The 23,440-nt window shown below is 38.5% G+C and overlaps 1 protein-coding gene across 2 annotated transcripts in view; it reads left to right on the top strand.

The window, feature by feature from the left end:
- Positions 1–23,440, top strand: part of UGGT1 (UDP-glucose glycoprotein glucosyltransferase 1) — a 127,461-nt gene that overhangs the window by 90,921 nt on the left and 13,100 nt on the right. For both annotated transcript variants that reach the window (XM_004779670.3, XM_004779669.3), the window contains 9 exons: positions 267–425; positions 980–1,065; positions 3,796–3,880; positions 5,162–5,250; positions 6,028–6,132; positions 7,367–7,451; positions 8,094–8,276; positions 10,099–10,259; positions 11,272–11,386. In XM_004779670.3, the coding sequence (XP_004779727.1) occupies positions 267–425; positions 980–1,065; positions 3,796–3,880; positions 5,162–5,250; positions 6,028–6,132; positions 7,367–7,451; positions 8,094–8,276; positions 10,099–10,259; positions 11,272–11,386 (1,068 nt within the window). The remainder of the gene's footprint in view (positions 1–266; positions 426–979; positions 1,066–3,795; positions 3,881–5,161; positions 5,251–6,027; positions 6,133–7,366; positions 7,452–8,093; positions 8,277–10,098; positions 10,260–11,271; positions 11,387–23,440) is intronic.

The following is a 23,440-nucleotide window of genomic DNA, read 5'->3' as shown; positions in this document are numbered from 1 at the left end:
CTCCTTGCACAATCAAGATACAGAGCATTTCTATGCCCCCAGAGAGTTCTCTTGTGCCCCTTTGCAGGCAGTCCCTTCCTCTTCCTGTCACTATAGTTTTGCCTTTCCTTAAATTTCTTAGAAATATGACTGTACAGTATACAGCCCTTTATGTCTCTTTGTTAAGTTTGTATAATGCATTTGAAATCTGTGTTGTTGCATGGCTCAATAATTTGTTTCTTTTTATTGCTGAGTAATTTTCAAGTGATTTAATTCTGCTATTGCAGGTGGATAGTGTGGTGGCTGCTGAGTATGAGCTGGAGTACCTCTTGCTAGAAGGTCACTGCTATGACATCACCACAGGCCAGCCCCCACGAGGACTGCAGTTTACATTAGGAACTTCGGCCAACCCAGTTATTGTGGATACCATTGTTATGGCCAATCTGGTAAATAATCAGTACATTAGGTGGGAGTATTGAGTCATGTTAATTTGGGCACTAGAGTTTATGGATAAAGCAGTTTGCATTCTGAATATGAGTGAGATTAAAATTCATGATTGAATAAATTTGATCAGTATAAAAATCTAAGTTAAACTTACAGGTTGGAATAACATATTAGTCTTAAAAAAATGCTAGACTATTCTGAATGTTCTGTTCTAATCAAATTGGTGCCTGCAGATGCAATGCTTAAGAGCTGACAGCATTTTTCTTGGCTTTGGAGGTTTGTAGCTTATTCATACATGACACATTGATCCTTCATTCACTTACAGATCAAGGGCCCCGTTCTTGGCTTCACTGGCCTGTATTTTGCTAGTGCTTCTAATGGGTAGATTTATTTATTTATTTATTTATTTATTTCTCTCTTTTAAAGAATAGCACTGAAATTATAACTGTCTTATTTAAAATATGAGTGATATTTCAGAAAACGAAATAACTGTCCCTCAGAAACAGCATTTTGATGTTTCAAAGAAAACTAAAATTTATCTTTCTTCTTACCTTAGGGCTACTTTCAGTTAAAAGCCAACCCAGGAGCTTGGATTCTCAGACTAAGGAAGGGTCGGTCTGAAGATATTTATAGAATTTACAGGTAGGATTAAGTGATGTAGGTGCTTCTTTTCCAGAATATTTTACAAAGAATCAACTTGAATTGAGTACTACACTGGCAGTTAACTGGGAAATAAGAATTTATAGGTGATGAAACAATGCTTTTCCAGGAAATTGAGTATGGAAGAACTGTCAGGGTATGATTGGACAATAAGTGGTATGAATACTAGTAAGTATGTCAGGTTTTACTCTTTAGTCTTTCCTTTGTGCTAACAGCATCCCAGAATCAGGTCATTCTCTCACTGTGATGAAAACCATAGGCAGATGAGAAATTGAGTTATTTCAGGAAAGGAGAAAAAAGTAAATAACAGTCAGTCTTTTCTGCCTGGATAGTATATTTCTTGACCCTGGGTGAATTGTACATACACAGAAGGTATAAACTTTGGCCTTGAAATCTTGGTGCTAGCATTGGCTTTCCTGTTCTGGGGTAATATGGCAGTATTTCCAGTATTTCCAGAGCATTTTGTCAGTCACCAGGTTTTTGCCTTCAGGTTTTCAGTGGCCTCCTGTTAGCTTAAAAAAAATATACTGATATTTTGAGATTATCTTTGTGTATGGTGTAAGAGTGTGGTCTAGTTTCATTCTTCTGCATATGACGGTCCAGTTTTCCCAGCACTGTTTACTGAAGAGACTGTCTTTTTTCCATTAGATACTGTTTCCTACTTTATTGAAGATTCGTTGACCATAGAGTTGAGGGTCTGTTTCTGGGGTCTCTGTTTTGTTCCATTGATCTGTGTGTCTGTTTTTGTGCCAATACTGTGCTCTCTTGATGTTTACAGCTTTGTAATACAGCTTAAACTCAATCATTATGTGTCCCCAGCTTTGATTTTCTTTTTCATAATTCCCCTGGTGATTTGGAGTCTTTTCTGGTTCCATACAAATTTTAGGATTGTTTGTTGCAGCTCTGTGAAAAATGTCCATGATATTTTGATAGGGTTTTCATTGAAAGTATAGATTGCTCTTGGCAGCATAAATATTTTAACAATGTTTATTCTTCCAATCCATGAGCATGGTTTCACTCATATATGGAACATAAGGAAAAACACAGGGGACCATAGGGGAAGGGACGGAAAACTAAATGGAAAGAAACCAGAGATGGAGATAAACCATGAGAGACTTTGGACTGTGGGAAACAAACAGAGGATTACAGAAGGGAGGTGGTTGGGGGAATGGGGTAACCAAGTAATGGATATTAAGGAAGGCATGTGTGGTGATGAGCACTGGGTTTTATGTGCAACTAATGAATCATTGAACACTACATTCAAAAACTAATGATGTACTATATGTTGCTCAATTGAACATTAAAAAAGGAATTAAAAGGGGAAACAGAAGAAAAATTATACTGCCTTTTAAAAGGTGTAATCTAAGTTTAACACAATTTAAATTAGTTTTAAGCTATGTGAAGAGAGTTTGTGTCAAGTTTTAGGGAGGAATTTCCATTACAGTGTATTTAAAACACCCTCTGGTTGTGTGATTTTAGTTCTGTAGAGCAGCATGGATTCTTGAAGCTGTATTATAATAACATTCAATGTAAATACTAGGTTTTCTTCCCAATAACGTTTTCTTAAATATACTTTTGCAGAATTTAATCCCATCATGAGAAATTTACTTGTTCTTCTTCTAAACACCATCCCTTCCATATGTCCTTTCCTTGACTACTCTTCCCCCTACCCTAGGAGTATGGAGTCCTCCTCTCTTCCTGCTGTCTAGAGTTCCCTTCATCTTGGATAGTCCCAGATTCTGTAGTGTTTCATGCTCACATCAGAATCTTTCCTTGCCTGAGAACTCTGCTGTCTGCTGAATGATATTGAATGAATGTGGTGAATTCATATTTTATCGTGGCTTTCTGCACTTAACCCCTTGAAAATTGATGCCTGGAAATTTTAGGAATTAGTTGATTGGGGATATCTTATTTTTAATTTTAAAGTTTCCAATTTTGCCCTAGCCCTCCCTGCAAATAGAGCTTGGTATAGTTCTTTCTTCAGAATATGGGCACCAGGTTGAGTTGAGACTAGAGTTGGTTGATTATGTGCCTCCAGGCAGAAGGATAGAGTACGGTACTCTGAAGTAGAGTCATGCTTTGTTACTTGTCTGTGAAAGAGTAGAAGTGATGTGTTTCTGATGATGGTGCAGAGTGGCTTATACCCCTGGACAGCCCTTTATTGCTGGTGCTGAACTTGGCTCAGACTTTGTTATTACAGGTGTTGATTAAGTGTTATTATGCGCTTGCCAGCACTGGGAGCTTTTTTCTCTGTGAAAGGTAATTTAAAGATTTTATTTATTTATTTGACAGACAGAGATCACAAGTAGGCAGAGAGGCAGGCAGAGAGAGAGAAGGGAGCAGGCTCCCTGATGAGCAGAGAGCCCGATACAGGGCTCCATCCCAGGACCCTGGGATCATGACCTGAGCCAAAGGCAGAGGCTTTAACCCACTGAGCCACCCAGGTGCCCCTGTGAAAAGTAATTTAAAGAGGAGACTCAAGAAAAAAGTTTGGGTTGTGACTGGAATGTTTGATGTTTGAAGGCTAGAGATTCTGACAACTTCTTCTGTGTAGCTTGAAGCGACTTCCTGCAGGTTGTGAGAAATTAATTTGTTCTGGAAAACTCGTTTATGATAACAAATATGGCAGCTTGATGTCAGACCACTTACTGCATTTTGAGAATTGTGATTTGTAATGTCTGTCTTGTCCTTTCCCTTTCTTTTCTCTCTAAGCCACGATGGCACAGATTCTCCTCCTGATGCTGATGAAATTGTTGTTGTCCTCAACAACTTCAAGAGCAAAATTATTAAAGTGAAGGTGAGTTTGGTAATCCTAAAACAGACATTCTATTATAGTGGGTAAAAGTAGCAGTATTCTGGCATTCAGTAGCTCTTATCTAGATAATGTGGATGTGTTATCTAATAATATTGTCACTGTGGTCATCATTTTACAATATATATGCAAATAATATATGCAGATCAAATCAAATCATCACATTGTGCACCTTCAATTTTTACAATGTTTGTCAGTAATTATATCTCAGTAAAGCTGGTGGGAAGAAAAACCTGCTTAAGACTTTAATTCACCTTTGGAATTTTAGTGTTTATTGAAATGCCTTTTTTTTTTCTTTTTTTTTTTTTTTTTGAGAGAGAGAGAGAGCATGCCAGGGTGGGGGGCGGGGAGACTATGCGGCAGGAGAGAGAGAGAAAGAGAAAGAAGAGAATCCTAAGCAGGCTCCATGCCTAGCACAGAGACCAATGTGGGGCTCATTTTCACCATCCTAAAATCATGACCTGAGCCGAAATCAGGAGTCAGACACTTAGCCAGCTGAGCCACTAGGCGCCCCAGAATACTTTAAATGTAAGATGTCTTTGGTAAACATACATTTGTGGCTTTCTTCAGCCGAGAGATTGCACCTTTTGAGTAATCTCAGTGAGCAATAATAGTCTCATTTTACATAAAGTGTTTTCACAAGATACTATTTTGCTTACATAGCCATCATTAATATTACTATTGATGACTGTTCTCAGAAAATTGGGAAGGATGCCTATGAAAATTCCAACAACAATAATAATTGGTATCCCTATTTCATTTCTTTTCACTTCTCAGAATTTTGAAATTCTTAATGCCTTAAACACAAATAATAGGTATTATAGAATAAGTAATCATTACACACAGTGGAATCTAAAGCAGCCCACACAGTTGAGCAGAAAACTGGTCTCTATGCTGGGGAGAAGATTCAACCTGTCTTTTTCCTGGGAAATCCTAAAAACAGGCTGTGAGCTAAAGTGACTGCCTGTCAGTGCTCATGTGGGCTGTACTCTACTTCTGGAAAACCAGCTCTCAGCTTGGTGGATTAGGTTTCTAGTTTTGCTTTGAGTATGTTTCCTACACAGTTGAATTTGAGGTTCTTTGACCATTTTTCAAAGTAAAAAAGTTATTATCTAATTAAGAGAGGTTGCTGTCTCATCACCTGCAGTTTTAATGTGGTATGTTGATGATCATTCTATTGAACTCGTCTAGACTCTGGGTTGGTTGTCATGCTTATTGGAGAATTCATTTCCTATTGTTGATAGCACTCCTCACATATGGTTGCAGGTTCAGAAGAAGGCAGATATGGTAAATGAAGACTTGCTGAGTGATGGAACTAATGAAAATGAATCTGGATTTTGGGACTCCTTCAAATGGTAAATTGGTACCATTAAAAAAATATATATATACTGGGGCGCCTGGGTGGTTCAGTGGGTTAAGCCGCTGCCTTCGGCTCAGGTCATGATCTCAGGGTCCTGGGATCGAGTCCCGCATCGGGCTCTCTGCTCGGCAGGGAGCCTGCTTCCCTCTCTCTCTCTCTACCTGCCTCTCCATCAACTTGTGATTTCTCTCTGTCAAATAAATAAATAAAATCTTAAAAAAAAATATATATATGTATATACATATATATATATATATATATGTATCTTTTAAGGAAAAGGTGAGGTGTAAGCACCGTCTCTCCCTTCTTTTGAGTATAAGAATCCTATCTGAGCCTTTCAGAGTCTGCACTCTGCCACCACATCTTGCACTTTCTATTTAGAGTAGATGAGTGTTTTCCACTGACTAAGTGAAGGATGTTAACATCCCCTTGTGGGGAAGTTACTTCTTGACTCTCATTGGGTTGTGCCTGCCTTTTGGAGAGTTCAGTTTACTTCCCATTGAGCAGATCACATTCTGTGGAATCGCCTGTGTTCAGTCTATTTGTGAAGCTATGTGGTACCCCGTAGGCAGCATCCTTCTCTTTACCCTGTGCTGGCTTGGTTGCCTTGTGCCCTCTTGGGGTCCCAGAGGATGTTTCACTGGCTCCTCCTGCATTACCCCCTTGGGAAGGAATGGGAATGGGAAACACCATCTCTGTAGCTCTCCCCTTAAAGGGCTATGTATCTGTACCAGCATTTCAAGTGTTCTTGTTTTTATCTTTATTATTATAGGGGCTTTACAGGAGGACAGAAGACTGAGGAAGTGAAACAAGATAAAGATGACATAATTAATATTTTCTCCGTGGCATCTGGTCATCTCTATGAAAGATTTCTTCGGTTAGTTGTATTGATTATTTCAGTATATATGAATGAGTTTGTTTTAGTATTCTTACTTAGTTAATCTTTTATGGGATTCTGTCCATTATGCTTCTTTGTAATCTGAAGCACTCTGAGGATTTTGAATATATAATTGTATTTGTTTTGTTCTGTCAGTCTCATAAAGTCTGACTGTATCTTAAATGCATCTGTGTGGATATTACAAGGCTATAAACCTTTAATAGTGCTGCATGCACAATATAAATAGTGGTGTTTAATTGGCCAATGACTTAAGCAAGTCATTGCTTAAACCAGAAATTAGGAGGTCAGCACAGAGAATAGAAGTAGAATAGGGCCATGGACCTGCCTTCCAAAGACTCATAGTTTAGAGCGAGGAGTGATCTTGGTTCTCACAGAAGAATACCTTTGTTTATAGGGAGATTCAGAGGGTGAAGGAACTTGCCTGAGGTCACACAGTCAGGGTCAAGGAAAGGTCACAGCCTTAGGCTGGTTGAGGCAGTGCTCCCCAGGGAAAGGCTTGGCTATGAATATATACTCCTTTCCTTGAGAGTGCCTTTCTTAATGCCAGGGTTCATTTTACTTTTAATTTTCCATGATAAATCTAGTGTGGCAAATAATTAAACTGTCATTTTACTCAGGTCAGCCCTCCCATTTCCAAAAAATAACTGACCTAAAATAAAGTAGTTAATGTTAAATGTTGGTTATAATTCAATTTAATTAAATTCCTTGACTCAGTTTGTTTTTGTCTGTTTTCAAAGTAGGAAATCCTGATGCCATAGTCATTTGCTATATCCCCTGACCTCTCCCTGCTCTCCTCCCTGGCAGGGTCTTCAGTTGAGACTCTGGGGGGCAGTACAGCCACACACAGCTATTGTGGCTTACAGGTTTTCTTTTCAGAGTCCTGTAGTCATTTAACCACAACCTTCATTATTCATTTGTACCATAGTTAAGAAAGCAGTTCATGAAGGAGTTTATTGAAAGATGTAACATGATTAAAACATTTGCCTTTATCAGGTATATTTTTATGGGTGAGAAATACTTTCTTTTCCATTCAATGATAACTTTGTATAATAAGTGTAGTTTTCCATTTCCATTACTAAGCGTCTCTCTTTGCCATCAATTTGCTCTGCTATGAAGAACATTTAGCAGTCTCGTGATTGACTCTACTTGATTTCTCTGAGATTAAAAAGCATTGGAAGATTATTATTGATTATTGTTTGCTTTTGTTTGACAGTATAATGATGCTGTCAGTACTGAAGAATACCAAGACTCCTGTGAAATTCTGGTTTTTGAAGAATTATTTGTCTCCCACATTTAAGGTTTGTTCCTCAGGAGAAAGGAAAGGATTCTTATTAAGGAGATATGTATGGTATAATAGAGTTTTTACTGCTTCAGTCTTACTTGTATGATTTAAAAATTTTCCTTTTAATTAGGTTTCCCTTCTTCAGTTGTATATATATATTTTTGTTTATTTAGTTTAAGTAATCTCTACACCCAGTGTGGGGCTCAAACTGATGACCCCAAGATCAAGAGTCACGTGCTCTTCCAACTAAAACCCAGCCAGGAGCCCCTGCTTGCATATTTGTATGTTCATTCCAGACTGGATTATTTTGGAAGGATAGTCCTTATCAAACCAAACAAAATTTTGACCTGTTTGAAGCTTGGATAACATTAGAAGAAAATCTGTATCTTTTGTTTTGATAAAATACATTCTCTTCCTCTGAGCATGTATTTATAGTTTAATTAGAAAGTGTAGTGCAGGTTACTCTGTATTCTTTTATGTAGTGAGTCAGGGTTAGATATCTGTATTAGACCACTGTTATGGTAAATGTATTTTACTTGTGCCATAATCACGATGGCTGACTTACAGAGTTGAATTTCTTCATCAAAGTAAATGGTTGTTAAAAAAAAAAAAAAAAAAAAGTAAATGGTTGTTTGTTGTTTCCTATGTCCCAAAATAGGAGTTCATACCTTATATGGCAAATGAATACAATTTCCAATATGAACTTGTTCAGTACAAATGGCCTCGGTGGCTTCATCAGCAGACTGAGAAGCAGCGCATCATCTGGGGTTACAAGATTCTCTTCTTGGATGTGCTCTTCCCATTGGTTGTTGACAAATTCCTGTTTGTAGATGCTGATCAGGTAAGCTCTTTTTTTTTTTTTTTTTAAAGATTTTATTTATTTTTTTGACAGATAGAGATCAAAAGTAGGTAGAGAGGCAGGCAGAGTGGGGGTGGGGGAAGCAGGCTCCCTGCTGAGCAGAGACCTGATTCGGGGCCCAATCCCAGGGGCTCAATCCCAGGACCCTGGGATCATGACCTGAGCTGAAGGCAGAGGCTTTAACCCAATGAGCGACCCAGGCGCCCCAAGTAAGCTCTTACAAGCCAGATTTAAACAGTTCATATTGGGGCGCCTGGGTGCCTCAGGACCTTTGCTCTCATCATGATCCCGGGATCCTGGGTTCAAGCCCTACATCAGCCTCCCTGCTCAGCAGGAGGCCTGGTTCTCCCTATCCCACTCCCCCTGCTTGTGTTCCCTCTCACTGTCTCTCTCTTTGTCAGATAAATAAATAAAATCTTAAAAAAATAAACAGTTCGTATTAAAGGCATTAGACTTCCTTCTCCTTTTTAATTTTCCTAGTTACAGAAAAATACATGTTTATGTTATATTATTAGAATATATGGAATATGCACACATATGAATATGAATATGCACACGTGAATCATGGAACACTACATCAAAAACTAATGATGTACTACATGGTGACTAATACAAAATTACTAATACAAAAGTAATAAAAAATAGAATATATGGAAAGTTATACCAACACGTGATCACTTTTTAAAATTTGCATTTGATGTATTTCTTTTTCATCTTTTTTCTGTGCCTCTTTTACGCAGGTGTGTTTACATCATTTATGCAGTACATAATTACATACTTAATTCATTTAACATACAAACTAGAAACTAAAAGATTGAGGTTTAATAGTGCTTGCCATTATCTCCAGTTATTTACCCAAAAGCTAGGACTTACTGACATGGTTAAGAGGGAGGAGGCTCTAGTAGATAGATGCCTGGCTTTGATAATTTGGAAGTCTTCAGATAGTCTTCTTCCTGTCAAGATTTGACCTAAAAGGAACATACTGTGGTTTTAGACCATACAAACTAAAAAAGTGTGAATATAGTTCTTTAACCTTCCCCCATCCCCTGAGCTGGCTGACACCTGAGGTAATCATCTGAATGGAAGTGATATGTCATATGTGCATGTGGCCACAGGCTTCATCCACCTCTTTGGAATTACCTGCCTTATAGGACTCACTGTATCACAACTGACGTGATCTAAAGCATGCTTTCTGGATTCTAATATAAGCACACTTACTCTTCGTTGAGTACTTGTGTGTCCGGCATCTTTTCACAGCTGTCCGTGTACTGATTCATGTAATCCTGTGAAGTATCCATTTTACACATGAGGAAACTCAGTCACAGAGAGGCTAAGTAGTGTAAATTTGTTTTATTCTACCTTTTTGAATACTAGAATACTATGTGCCAAGCTCTAGACAAAGTGTCTTACATGTTAGTGAAAGCAGTCAGCTAATCAGTGTAAGAATCTGGGTTCAGACTGGGTCTACAGCTGGAGACTGTGCCATTAACCTCAGAGCTGCCCTCTGCAATGTCTCAGTGAGGCATTCCGGATTTTAAGGAAACTGCTCTCAGCAGTTTCAGATGACTTGTGGGTTGTCTGGGTGGCTCAGTTGGTTAAGTGTCTGACTTTTGATTTTGGCTCAGGTTATGATCTCAAGGTCGTGAGATGGAGCCCTGTGTCAGGCTCTGCACTGGGCATGAAGCCTATTTAAGATTCTCTCTCTTCCTCTAATCTATACCTCCCTCCCCTACTCCCTTCCTGCTCTCTCTCCCTCTAAAACAAACAAAGCAATACAAATGACTTGTGATTTTCTTTTCTTCAGATTGTACGAACGGATCTGAAAGAGTTAAGAGATTTCAATTTGGATGGTGCTCCTTATGGTTATACTCCTTTCTGTGATAGCCGAAAAGAAATGGATGGCTACAGGTTCTGGAAGTCGGGGTACTGGGCTAGTCATTTGGCTGGGCGGAAGTATCATATCAGGTATTGAAAAAGGAATACTCTTAATGCTGTTTGATTTTCTTTTCTTAAAAAATTTATTTTGCATATTTGAAATTGTGAATAGGCAATAAATTAATATGGTTCAAAAATAAAAATTATAAATGATATGCCCAGATTATTACAAAAAATAATCTTCCCAGTCTTTTCTGTCCTCTACCCAGTTCTCACTTCTACAACAGATAACCTCCTCTATTAATTTATGTCCTTCCAGAGTTTCTTGATTTCTTACATTAACAACCATATTTCTTTTTATACACAAAATATGCCATCATGTTTACAATTTTGTGCTTGCTTTATTTAATTTCTCTAGTAGATCTTAAATTAGTGTGTTGAGAGAGAGACCTTCCTTTTTACATCTACATATTATTCCAGTATTTGTGTTACTTATGGTATTTTGTTGTGACATACTGCATTGCAGTAAATAATTAAATACATCATTTAGTATATTTCAGATATATCTGTGGGACAAATTTCTAGAAGTAGAATTCTTAAGATAGACTGTAATATTACATTATCTGCTCTGGGCTGAGTGTGGTTTGGAAGATCTGGAAGGTTGCAGCATTTACAGAGATAAATGTTGGGTTTTGGTGATTTCTTTATCATTAGTTAATGTTCTTGGCCCAGAAGATCTGTGGCACTGGGTTTTTTTCCCCTGTGATGTTTAAGACATCATCAGGATATCTTTGACTGATAGTTAGCTTTTATTACCTAATTTGCTGACATTTGGTAGAAGTATTCTCTTGTCAGAGATTTAAGGTAGCTAAATAAGGAAGGCAGTTGAATAAGGAAGAGAGACAAAGTGAGCTTGGTGGAAGAATATGGGTTTTGCATGAGCCATCTTTGAAGGAGCACATACTGACCGAGAGCTCCACTGTAATGCCACTGCTTACTTTTTCAAAGAGAGGGCAGGATATTTATCTGGTGACCATTATTCAGTGAGGTTACTTTTTCTGCTACAATCCATGATTATAACAAGTATTTCTTTTCTATCCAGTGCACTGTATGTTGTGGATCTGAAGAAGTTTAGGAAAATAGCTGCTGGTGACAGACTCAGGGGACAGTACCAAGGTCTGAGTCAGGATCCTAACAGCCTTTCAAATCTTGATCAGGTAAGTGGCTATTTTTTTGGTTAACACTTTCAGTGATGGGTATGCAATATTGTGTCAGGAATTGGATTATTACTTTCCTCTCACTTCTTTCCTCCATTGGGACAGTGTTTTGTTTCTTCATGGAAGGGAATTGTGCAGTGTTTGTGTGTGTGTGTGTGTGTGACATTTTAATCTATCCTCAAGAGGAGACATAGTAGTGAAAAATGATGTTAGTTTGGAAGGGAGATGGAGGGAGGATGCTGCCTCTTCAAACCATTACCATATCTTTTAATTTTGCACCCAAGATATCTTGATAAATTTGTTTCTCTGTCTGCTAGGAGCGATTTGTTTCTCTTTAGGAACTAATTAGCAAAGATTCACAGTAGATATCTCCCAATCGCCCTCCCCCACCTTTTTTTAAAAAAGATTTTTATTTATTTATTTGTCAGAGAGAGAGTGTGAGTGCACAAGCAGGAGGGGTGGCAGGTAGAGGGAAGGAGAAGCACACTCTCCACTGAGGATGGAGCCTGATAGAGGACTCAATCCTAGGACTTTGGGATCATGACCTGAGCTGAAGGCAGATGCTTAACCGACTGAGTGACCCAGGCATCCCTCCCTTTTTTTTCTGTCAGAAGCCATGGTGTTTTTTAAGAAGTTTAGCCAAGACAATTTATTAATGCTAAATATTTTTTAGAGGTGAGATTATAGTTCGTTTTAGATTAGATATGTAGTTTGACATATTTTGTTTTGCTTAAGTGTGCCTTAAGAATTTTTTTTAAAGATTTTATTTATTTATTTGACAGCGAGAGAATACAAGCAGGGGGAGTAGCAGACAGAAGGAGAGGGAGAAGCAGACACCCCACAGAGCAGGTGAAGCCTGATGTGGGATTTGATCCCAGGACCCTGGGACCATGACCTGAGCTGAAGGCAGTCACTTAACCAATTGAGCCACCCAGGTGCCCCTGCCTTCAATGTTTTAAAACTGTTATTGTGATATATAGCACCCATAAAGGAAAGCATACAAAACAAAAATATACCAATATATACATATTCATATGCATCAATGAATTACCACAAAGCAAATGCCCGTACACCACCATCTAGTTCCAAGAAATAGAACATTACTAGCATCCCAGCAGCCATCTTTCTTCTCTAACAGAAGTATCCTGTATTCTAACTTTGGTGGTAATCATCTCATTGCTTTTCTTTATAGAATTACTACTGTAACATGTATTCTTAAATACTGTAGTTTAGTTTTGCCTATTTTTTTTTCTCCCTACCTCAGTTGTATCTTAAAAACTGTACTCTTGTGTCTAATTTTTTTCGCTCAACATTATGTTTGTGCAGTCCATCCATTTTGTTGTGTGTAGTGAAACTTTTATATTTGGGTTGTTTTCCATGGATAATGGTGCTGTGATCATTCATGTAACTGTCTTGATGCACGTGTACAAGTATTTCAGTTGTGTATACAACTACTTGTGGAATTATCAAGTCATCAGATTTGTATATTTATCTTTATTAGATTTTCAAACAGTTTTCCAAAGTAGTTCTAATTTATACTCCCACCAGCCATGTAAGAGTTCCTGTTGCTCTGTGTTTTGACTAGTACTTATCGTCAGTCTGTTAATTTGGTATACATGAACTACCCATCCTATGTGGCTTTCATTTAGAGAGTTACTACATTTACATTTTATTTTATATTTTTTATATATTTTATTTATTTTTCAGAGAGAGAGCACAAGCAGAGGGAACAGCAGGCAGAGGGAGAAGCAGGCTCTCCACTGAGCAGAGAGTCTGATGAGGGACTCAATCCTATGACTGGGATCATGACCTGAGCCTAAGGCAGACATTTAACTGACTGAGCCACCCAAGTGTCCCTACAGTTTATATAATTATTAATGAAGTAGGATTTTCAACTGCCTTTGTTTTCCTTATTATATATTTTTGAGTTATTTTCTCAGTGGTTGTCCTGATGATTATCATTAAAACACTCTAACTTATTATAGTTTGGTTTGGGTTTACTAAGAACTTAATTTCAGAAGCATACAAAAACTTTTTTCCTATATAGCTGTGTTCTCCTTCTTCCCATATTTTTACTATAATACAGTTTGTATGATACATTGTATATGTACTGTATAATACATTATATACCCAGCAACACAGATTTATAATTACTGCTGTTTGTAATTGTTTTCAAACCAGGGGAAAAAGGTGTTCTAAATAAGAAATACACTGATATTATCTTATATATTTACCTACATACCTTTACTGGTGCTTTTTATTTTTTCATGTAGATTTGAGTTCTGTCTAATGTCCTTTTCATTTCAGTCATTGGACTCCCTTTAGTATTTCTTAATAGGATGGCTCTGGAGTAGACTCTTGGGAAATGTGTAATTTTCTCCTTTGGTGGTTTTTGTTGGGTAGTTTTGCTGGATATAAAATTCTTGCTTGACATTTTTTTCCCCTTCTCATATTTTTATTTGATTATATTGTCCCATAGACTGTTAGCCTCCATGTTTTGTGATAAGAAATGAGCTGTTAATCTTGAGAATCCCTTACCTGACAAGTACTATCTCCAGTCTTTTCTTTTGATACTTTGGTTATGAGGTAGCTAGGTTGGGTCTCTTTTGAATTAATCCTACTTGGAGTTCATTGAGCTTCTTGAATGTGTAGATTTATGGTTTTCACCAGATTTGGGAAGTTTTATTTCTTTAAGTATTATTCTTGCCTCTTTTTCTCTCCTCTTCGGACTCCCATTGAATGTGTTCATATATTTGATGGTTTCCCAGAGTTCTCTGAACTCTTTTTATTTTTCTTCATTCTTCTTTCTGCTCTTGGAAAATCTTAAGACTGGGAGAGCTCAGTTGATTTATCTTCAGTTGACCTGATTATCTTTTCTGCTGCTCAAATCTGGTTAAACCCATCTAGTGAATTTTCATTAAAATTATTGTGTTTTTCAACAGTAGATTTTGTTTGTTTTTTTTTGTATAGTGTGTATCTCTTTATTTTCTAATTTTTGAAACATCATTCTCATCCTTTCTTTTAGTTCTGTTAGACTTGGTTTCCTTTGTTCCTATTTGAACATATTTAAGATATCTGCTATTAAGTCCTTGTGTTGTAAATCCAATGTCTAGGCCTCCAAAAGTATAGTTTCTATTAATTACTTTTTACCCCTGTATATGGATTTTGTATATTTGGTATTTTGTATGTCTCTTCATTTTTGTTGAAAATTGAAATTTTAAGTAATATAGTGTGGCAATTCTGGATATCAGACTTTCTCCCCTCCCCAGGGTTTATTGTTGCTGCTTATTGCAGTAGTAGTTGTTTGTTTGTTTTTGAACTTTTTTTTTAATTTAATTTTTTTCAGTGTTTCAAAATTCATTATTTATGCACTACACCCAGTGCTCCATGCAATATGTGACCTCCTCAATACCCACCACCAGGTTCACCCAACCCCCTACCTCCCTCCCCTCCAAAACCTTCAGTTTGTTTTTCAGAGTCCACAGTCTCTCATGGTTGGTCTCCCCCTTCAATTTCCCCCAACTCACTTCCCTTCTTCAGCTCCCAGTGTCCTCCATGTTATTCCTTATGCTCCACAAGTAAGTGAAACCGTATGATAATAGACTCTCTCTGCTTGGCTTATTTCACTCAGCATAATCTCCTCCAGTCCCATCCATGTTGATACAAAAGTTGGGTATTCATATTTTCTGATGAAGGCATAATACTCCATTTTATATATGGACCATATCTTCTTTACCCATTCGTTTGTTGAAGGGCATCTTGGCTCTTTCCACAGTTTGGTGACTGTGGCCATTTCTGCTATGAACATTGGGGTACAGATGTCTCTACTTTTTACTACATCTGTATCTTCGGAGTAAATACCCAGTAGTGCAATTGCAGAGTCATAGGGTAGTTCTATTTTTCATTTCTTGAGGAATCCTCACACTGTTTTCCAAAGTGGCTGCACCAACGTACATTCCCACCAACAGTGTAAGAGGGTTGCCCTTTCTCCACATCCTCTCCAGCACTTGTTGTTTTACTATCTTGTTAATTTTGGCCGTTCTAACTGGTGTGAGGTGGTATCTCAATGTGGTTTTGATTTGAATTTCCCTGATGGCTAATGACGATGAACATTTTTTCATGTGTCTATTAGCCACTTGTATGTCTTCTTTGGAGAAGTGTCTGTTCATGCCTTCTGCCCATGTTTTTGAACTTCTTAAATCAGTTCTATGAGGTCTACATTTTTGATCTGCCTGATTAGCTTAGTGATCAGCGAAAAGTGGACGGAAATTTCCTTAAGTATTCAGAACCACTAAGACTTCCATTCTTTGCCCACAGCCTCTGGGTGCATGTTGGAACCATTTTCAACAGTAAGCCAGGCAGTTTACAACTCTAACTTCTTTGTTGCATAGAGCCATAGATCAACTGGAGATGAGAGCTTTATTAGGTTTTTCTTCCTTATGCATATACCACTAAGCATGCTCAGAGCCTTATACATGTGCATGGCCTTCTCTTTTCCCAGGAATATATCTTTTCTTTTCAAAGTCTCCTATGGATAGCTCATTCTTTTGTTTCTCCTCTTAAGAATTTTGCTTACTGGGACTCCTGGGTGGCTCAGTCATTTAAGCATCTGCCTTCACCTCAGGTCATGATCCCAAGGTCCTGGGATCGAGTCCCCCATCAGACTCCTTGCTCAGTGGGGAGTGTGCTTCTCCCTCTGTCTGCCTGCCATACCCCCTGCTTGGGCTTTCATGCTCTTTTGCTCTCTTTCTCTCTGACAAGTAAATAAAGAAAATTGTTGAAAAAAAAAAAAGAATTTTGTGTAGTATATTCTTTGCTTCACTTCATATAGCCTCTGAAAGCTTAATACAATCCTTAGGTGCTACAAAGGAGAAGCTTTTTATCACTGGGTTACATTCAACTGAGACTGAATAGAAATGGGCCTATATAGTACAGTCTTCAAATAATGGCTCTGCTTTGGGAATAAAGCTTGAAAGATCTTCAGCTTTGTTCTCCTTCTGCCAGTAAGAGTGCAGGCCTTTATTTCTTGAGGCTGATGGAGACCAGGGAGAATAGGAATAGAGTAAGTTCAGATGCCTCAAAATTCATGGTTATCAATATCCAAGCATTTTTTTGTTGACTTTTAGTTGCTCCTTAGGTTGCTGCAAACCAATGGTTAATTTTCAGAGTTCTGAAAAAAGTTGATTCTGTTTTTGTCATGTTTTTGACTGCTTTTTTGGAGAGGTGAATTTTCAGAACTCGTTACTCTACCATTTTTGCTGATGTTGTTCCTCATTGTGGTTTTATTTTTTGCATTTCCATTATTAATATAATGAAGTTGAGTGCCATTTAGTGTGTTTATGGCCATTTAGGTATTCTCTTTTGTGATATGCTTATTTAAGTATTTGGGTTCTTTGGGATTTTTTTTTTTTATTTCTTTTAAGTAGAACAGTATTCATTGTTTTTCCAGCACACCCAGTGCTCCATGCAATACATGCCCTCCTTAATTCCTTAATACCCACCACCTGGATCCCCCAACCTCCCGCGCCCCCCCGCCCCTTAAAAACCCTCAGGTTGTTTTTCAGAGTCCATAGTCTCTCATGGGATTTTTTCATTTTTCTTCTTCTTTTTTTTTTAATCTTTATGATGCACTGTAATTTATTATGAAGTTGAATTTGCATCCTTATCCAAACATGAGGGAAACTCCTGTCCAAAACTGTAAATGTTTTTTGGTTGCCTTTTTTTTTTTTTAATTATTTATTTATTTTTTAAATTTTTTTTTTTTTTTTTAATAAACATGTATTTTTATCCCCAGGGGTACAGGTCTGTGAATTGCCAGGTTTACACACTTCACAGCACTCACCATAGCACATACCCTCCCCAAAGTCCATGACCCCATCCCCCCTTCTCCCAACCCCCCTCCCCCCAGCAACCCTCCGTTTGTTTTGTAAGATTAAGAGTCATTTATGGTTTGTCTCCCTCCCAATCCCATCTTGTTTCATTGATTCTTCTCCTACCCACTTAAGCCCCCATGTTGCATCACCACTTCCTCATATCAGGGAGATCATATGATAGTTGTCTTTCTCTGCTTGACTTATTTCGCTAAGCATGATACGCTCTAGTTCCATCCATGTTGTCGCAAATGGCAAGATTTCATTTCTATTGATGGCTGCATAGTATTCCATTGTGTATATATACCACACCTTCTTGATCCATTCATCTGTTGGTGGACATCTCGGTTCTTTTCATAGTTTGGCTATTGTGGACATTGCTGCTATAAACATTCGGGTGCACGTACCCCTTTGGACCAATACGTTTGTATCTTTAGGGTAAATACCCAGTAGTGCAATTGCTGGGTCATAGGGCAGTTCTATTTTCAACATTTTGAGGAACCTCCATGCTATTTTCCAGAGTGGCTGCACCAGCTTGCATTCCCACCAACAGTGTAGGAGGGTTCCCCTTTCTCTGCATCCTCGCCAGCATCTGTCATTTCCTGACTTGTTGATTTTAGCCATTCTGACTGGTGTGAGGTGATATCTCATTGTGGTTTTGATTTGTATTTCCCTGATGCCGAATGATATGGAGCACATTTTCATGTGTCTGTTGGCCATATGGATGTCTTCTTTGCAGAAATGTCTGTTCATGTCTTCTGCCCATTTCTTGATTGGATTATTTGTTCTTTGGGTGTTGAGTTTGCTAAGTTCTTTATAGATTTTGGACACTAGCCCTTTATCTGATATGTCATTTGCAAATATCTTCTCCCATTCTGTCAGTTGTCTTTTGATTTTGTTAACTGTTTCCTTTGCTGTGCAAAAGCTTTTGATCTTGATGAAATCCCAATTGTTCATTTTTGCCCTTGCTTCCCTTGCCTTTGGCGATGTTCCTAGGAAGATGTTGCTGCAGCTGAGGTCGAAGAGGTTGTTGCCTGTGTTCTCCTCAAGGATTTTGATGGATTCCTTTAGCACATTGAGGTCCTTCATCCATTTTGAGTCTATTTTCGTGTGTGGTGTAAGGAAATGGTCCAATTTCATTTTTCTGCATGTGGCTGTCCAATTTTAACAACACCATTTATTGAAGAGGCTGTCTTTTTTCAATTGGACATTCTTTCCTGCTTTGTCAAAGATTAGTTGACCATAGGAGTTGAGGGTCTATTTCTTGGCTCTCTATTCTGTTCCATTGATCAATGTGTCTGTTTTTGTGCCAGTACCATGCTGTCTTGATGATGACAGCTTTGTAATATAGCTTGAAGTCCGGAATTGTGATGCCACCAACTTTGGCTTTCTTTTTCAATATCCCTTTGGCTATTCAAGGTGTTTTCTGGTTCCATATAAATTTTAGAATTATTTGTTCCATTTCTTTGAAAAAGATGGATGGTACTTTGATAGGAATTGCATTAAATGTGTAGATTGCTTTAGGTAGCATAGACATTTTCACAATATTTATTCTTCCAATCCAGGAGCATGGAACATTTTCCCATTTCTTTGTGTCTTCCTCAATTTCTTTCATGAGTACTTTATAGTTTTCTGAGTATAGATTCTGTGCCTCTTTGGTTAGGTTTGTTCCTAGGTATCTTATGGTTTTGGGTGCAATTGTAAATGGGATGGACTCCTTAATTTCTCTTTCTTCTGTCTTGTTGTTGGTGTAGAGAAATGCAACTGATTTCTGTGCATTGATTTTATATCCTGACACTTTACTGAATTCCTGTACAAGTTCCAGCAGTTTTGGAGTGGAGTCTTTTGGGTTTTCCACATATAGTATCATATTATCTGCAAAGAGTGATAATTTGACTTCTTTGTTGCCGATTTGGATGCCTTTAATTTCCTTTTGTTGTCTGATTGCTGAGGCTAGGACCTTTAGTACTATGTTCAATAGCAGTGGTGATAATGGACATCCCTGCTGTGTTCCAGACCTTAGCGGAAAAGCTTTCAGTTTTTCTCCATTGAGAATGATATTTGCGGTGGGTTTTTCATAGATGGCTTTGATGATATTGAGGTATGTGCCCTCTATCCCTACACTTGAAGAGTTTTGATCAGGAAGGGATGCTGTACTTTGCCAAATGCTTTTCCAGCATCTATTGAGAGTATCATATGGTTCTTGTTCTTTCTTTTATTGATGTGTTGTATCACATCGACTGATTTGCGGATGTTGAACCAACCTTGCAGCCCTGGAATAAATCCCACTTGGTTGTGGTGAATAATCCTTTTAATGTACTGTTGAATCCTATTGGCTAGTATTTTGGTGAGAATTTTCGCATCTGTGTTCATCAAGGATATTGGTCTATAGCTCTCTTTTTTGATGGGATCCTTGTCTGGTTTTGGGATCAAGGTGATGCTGGCCTCATAAAATGAGTTTGGAAGTTTTCCTTCCATTTCTATTCTTTGGAACAGTTTCAGGAGAATAGGAATTAGTTCTTCTTTAAATGTTTGGTAGAAATCCCCCGGGAAGCCGTCTGGCCCTGGGCTTTTGTTTGTTTGGAGATTTTTAATGACTGTTTCAATCTCCTTCCTGGTTATGGGTCTGTTCAGGCTTTCTACGTCTTCCTGGTTCAGTTGTGGTAGTTTATATGTTTCTAGGAATGCATCCATTTCTTCCAGATTGTCAAATTTGTTGGTGTAGAGTTGCTCATAGTATGTTCTTATAATAGTTTGTATTTCTTTGGTGTAGTTGTGATCTCTCCTCTTTCATTCATGATTTTATTTATTTGGGTCCTTTCTCTTTTCTTTTTGATAAGTTGTGCCAGGGGTTTATCAATTTTATTAATTCTTTCAAAGAACCAGCTCCTGGTTTCGTTGATTTGCTCTATTGTCTTTTTGGTTTCTATTTCATTGATTTCTGCTCTGATTTTTATGATTTCTCTTCTCCTGCTGGGCTTAGGGTTTCTTTCTTATTCTTTCTCCAGCTCCTTTAGGTGTAGGGTTAGGTTGTGTACCTGAGACCTTTCTTGTTTCTTGAGGAAGGCTTGTACCGCTATATATTTTCCTCTCAGGACTGCCTTTGTTGTGTCCCACAGATTTTGAACCGTTGTATTTTCATTATCATTTGTTTCCATGATTTTTTTCAATTCTTCTTTAATTTCCCGGTTGACCCATTCATTCTTTAGAAGGGTGCTGTTTAGTCCCCATGTATTTGGGTTCTTTCCAAACTTCCTCTTGTGGTTGAGTTCTAGCTTCAGAGGATTGTGGTCTGAAAATATGCAGGGAATGATCCCAATCTTTTGATACCGGTTGAGTCCTGATTTAGGACCGAGGATGTGATCTATTCTGGAGAATGTTCCATGTGCACTAGAGAAGAATGTGTATTCTGTTGCTTTGGGATGAAATGTTCTGAATATATCTGTGATGTCCATCTGGTCCAGTGTGTCGTTTAAGGCCTTTATTTTCTTGCTGATCTTTTGCTTGGATGATCTGTCCATTTCAGTGAGGGGAGTGTTAACGTCCCCTATTATGATTGTATTATTGTTGATGTGTTTCTTTGATTTTTGTTATTAATTGGTTTATATAGTTGGCTGCTCCCACGTTGGGGGTATAGATATTTAAAATCGTTAGATCTTCTTGTTGGACAGACCCTTTGAGTATGATATAGTGTCCTTCCTCATCTCTTATTATAGTCTTTGGCTTAAAATCTAATTGATCTGATATAAGGATTGCCAGTCCTGCTTTCTTCTGATGTCCATTAGCATGATAAATCCTTTTCCACCCCCTCACTTTAAATCTGGAGGTGTCTTCGGGCTTAAAATGAGTTTCTTGGAGGCAAAATATAGATGGGTTTTGTTTTTTTATGCATTCTGATACCCTGTGTCTTTTGATTGGGGCATTTAGCCTATTAACATTCAGGGTAACTATTGAGAGATATGAATTTAGTGCCATTGTATTGCCTATAAGGTGACTGTTACTGTATATCGTCTCTGTTCCTTTCTGATCTACCACTTGTAGGCTCTCTCTTTGCTTAGAGGACCCCTTTCAAGATTTCCTGTAGTGCTGGTTTGGTGTTTGCAAATTCTTTCAGTTTTTGTTTGTCCTGGAAGCTTTTAATCTCTCCTTCTATTTTCAATGATAGCCTAGCTGGATATAGTATTCTTGGCTGCATGTTTTTCTCGTTTAGTGCTCTGAAAATATCATGCCAGCTCTTTCTGGCCTGCCAGGTCTCTGTGGATAAGTCAGCTGCCAATCTAAGATTTTTACCATTGTATGTTACAGACCTCTTTTCCCGGGCTGCTTTCAGGATTTTCTCTTTGTCACTAAGTCTTGTAAATTTTACTATAAGGTGACGGGGTGTGGGCCTATTCTTATTGATTTTGAGTGGCGTTCTCTGAACCTCCTGAATTTTGATGCTCATTCCCTTTGCCATATTGGGGAATTTCTCCCCAATAATTCTCTCCAGTATACCTTCTGCTCCCCTCTCTCTTTCTTCTTCTTCTGGAATCCCAATTATTCTAATGTTGTTTTGTCTTATGGTGTCACTTATCTCTCGAATTCTCCACTCGTGGTCCAGTGGCTGTTTGTCCCTCTTTTGTTCAGCTTCTTATTCTCTGTAATTTGGTCTTCTATATCACTAATTCTTTCTTCTGCCTCATTTATCCTGCCAGTGAGAGCCTCCATTTTTGATTGCACCTCATTAATAGCTTTTTTGATTTCAACTTGGTTAGATTTTAGTTCTTTTATTTCTCCAGAAAGGGCTTTTATATCTCCCGAGAGGGTTTCTCTAATATCTTCCATGCCTTTTTTGAGCCCGGCTAGAACCTTGAGAATTGTCATTCTGAACTCTAGATCTGACATATTACTGATGTCTGTATTGATTAGGTCCCTAGCCTTCGGTACTGCCTCTTGTTCTTTTTTCTGTGGTGAATTTTTCCGCCTTGTCATTTTGTCCAGATAAGAGTATATGAAAGAGCAAGTAAAATAGTAAAAGTGTGTTAACAACCCCAGGAAAATATGGTTTAAGCAAATCAGAAGAGATCCCAAATTGTGAGGGGAGAGAAAGGGGATAAAAAGAGGTTCAAAAAGAAAGAAAGAAAAAAAAAAAAGAAAAGAATTTAAAAAAGGAAAATAAATAAAGAAAAATATAAAAAGGAAAAAATATATATTAGATAAACTTGTTAAAAAAGAAAAGGGTAAAAGTTTAAAAAAATATTAGCAGAAGAAGAGAAAAAAAATGAAAAAGAAAAACATTAAATTACCTGTAAGACTAAAAAAATCACAGGGAAAAAAAAAAAAAGAAAAGAAAAGAAAAAAAATTCACAGGGAGAAAGCCATGAGTTCCGTGCTTTGCTTTCTCCTCCTCTGGAATTCTGCTGCTCTCCTTGGTATTGAAACCGGACTCTTTGGTAGGTGAATTTGGTCTTGGCTGGATTTCTTGTTGATCTTCTGGGGGAGGGGCCTGGTGTAGTGATTCTCAAGTGTCTTTGCCCCAGGCGGAATTGCACCGCCCTTACCAGGGGCCAGGCTGAGTAATCCGATTGGCTTTGCTTTCAGGAGCTTTTGTTCCCTGAGCGCTTTCCGTAGAGTTCCGGAGGACGGGAATACAAATGGTGGCCTCCTGGTCTCCGGCCTGGAGGAGTCGAGAGCCCGGGGGCCCCACTCCTCAGTGCGCCCTCAGAGACCAGCGCCCAGTTACTCCCGTCTGCCTGACCTCCAGCCGCGCTCCGATTCACGGAGCCTGCGACAGGTTCAAGGTAACCCTGAGCTGCGAGCTTACTGTCGGCTCTGTCTCTGCAGCCGGCTTTCCCGTTCCAATATGTGCAAGCTCTACGACACTCATACCCCCGATCCTTCTGTGACCCTGCGGGACCTGAGGCCACGCTGACCCCGCGTGGGCTTCGCTCCGGTTTAGCCTCTGGCGCGATGTCTCTCAGTGGAACAGACTTTTAAAAGTCCTGATTTTGTGCTCCGTTGCTCTACCGCTTGCCAGGAGCCGGCCCCTCCCCCCCGGGGTCTATCTTCCCGTCGCTTCTCCGCTGGTCCTACCTTTCTGAAAGTGGTTGTTTTTCTGTTTCCAGAATTGCTGTTCTTCTCTTTGATCTGCCGATGGATTTGCAGGTGTTTGCAATCTTTAGATAAGCTATCTAGCTGATCTCCG

This window comes from Mustela putorius, unplaced genomic scaffold, assembly GCF_011764305.1.
Source record: "Mustela putorius furo isolate JIRA1106 unplaced genomic scaffold, ASM1176430v1.1 tig00537338_pilon_pilon_pilon, whole genome shotgun sequence".
In the NCBI taxonomy this organism is placed as follows: domain Eukaryota; kingdom Metazoa; phylum Chordata; class Mammalia; order Carnivora; family Mustelidae; genus Mustela; species Mustela putorius.
The sequence above is the reverse complement of the archived record's forward strand: the minus strand, read 5'-3'. Positions and strand labels throughout refer to the sequence as shown.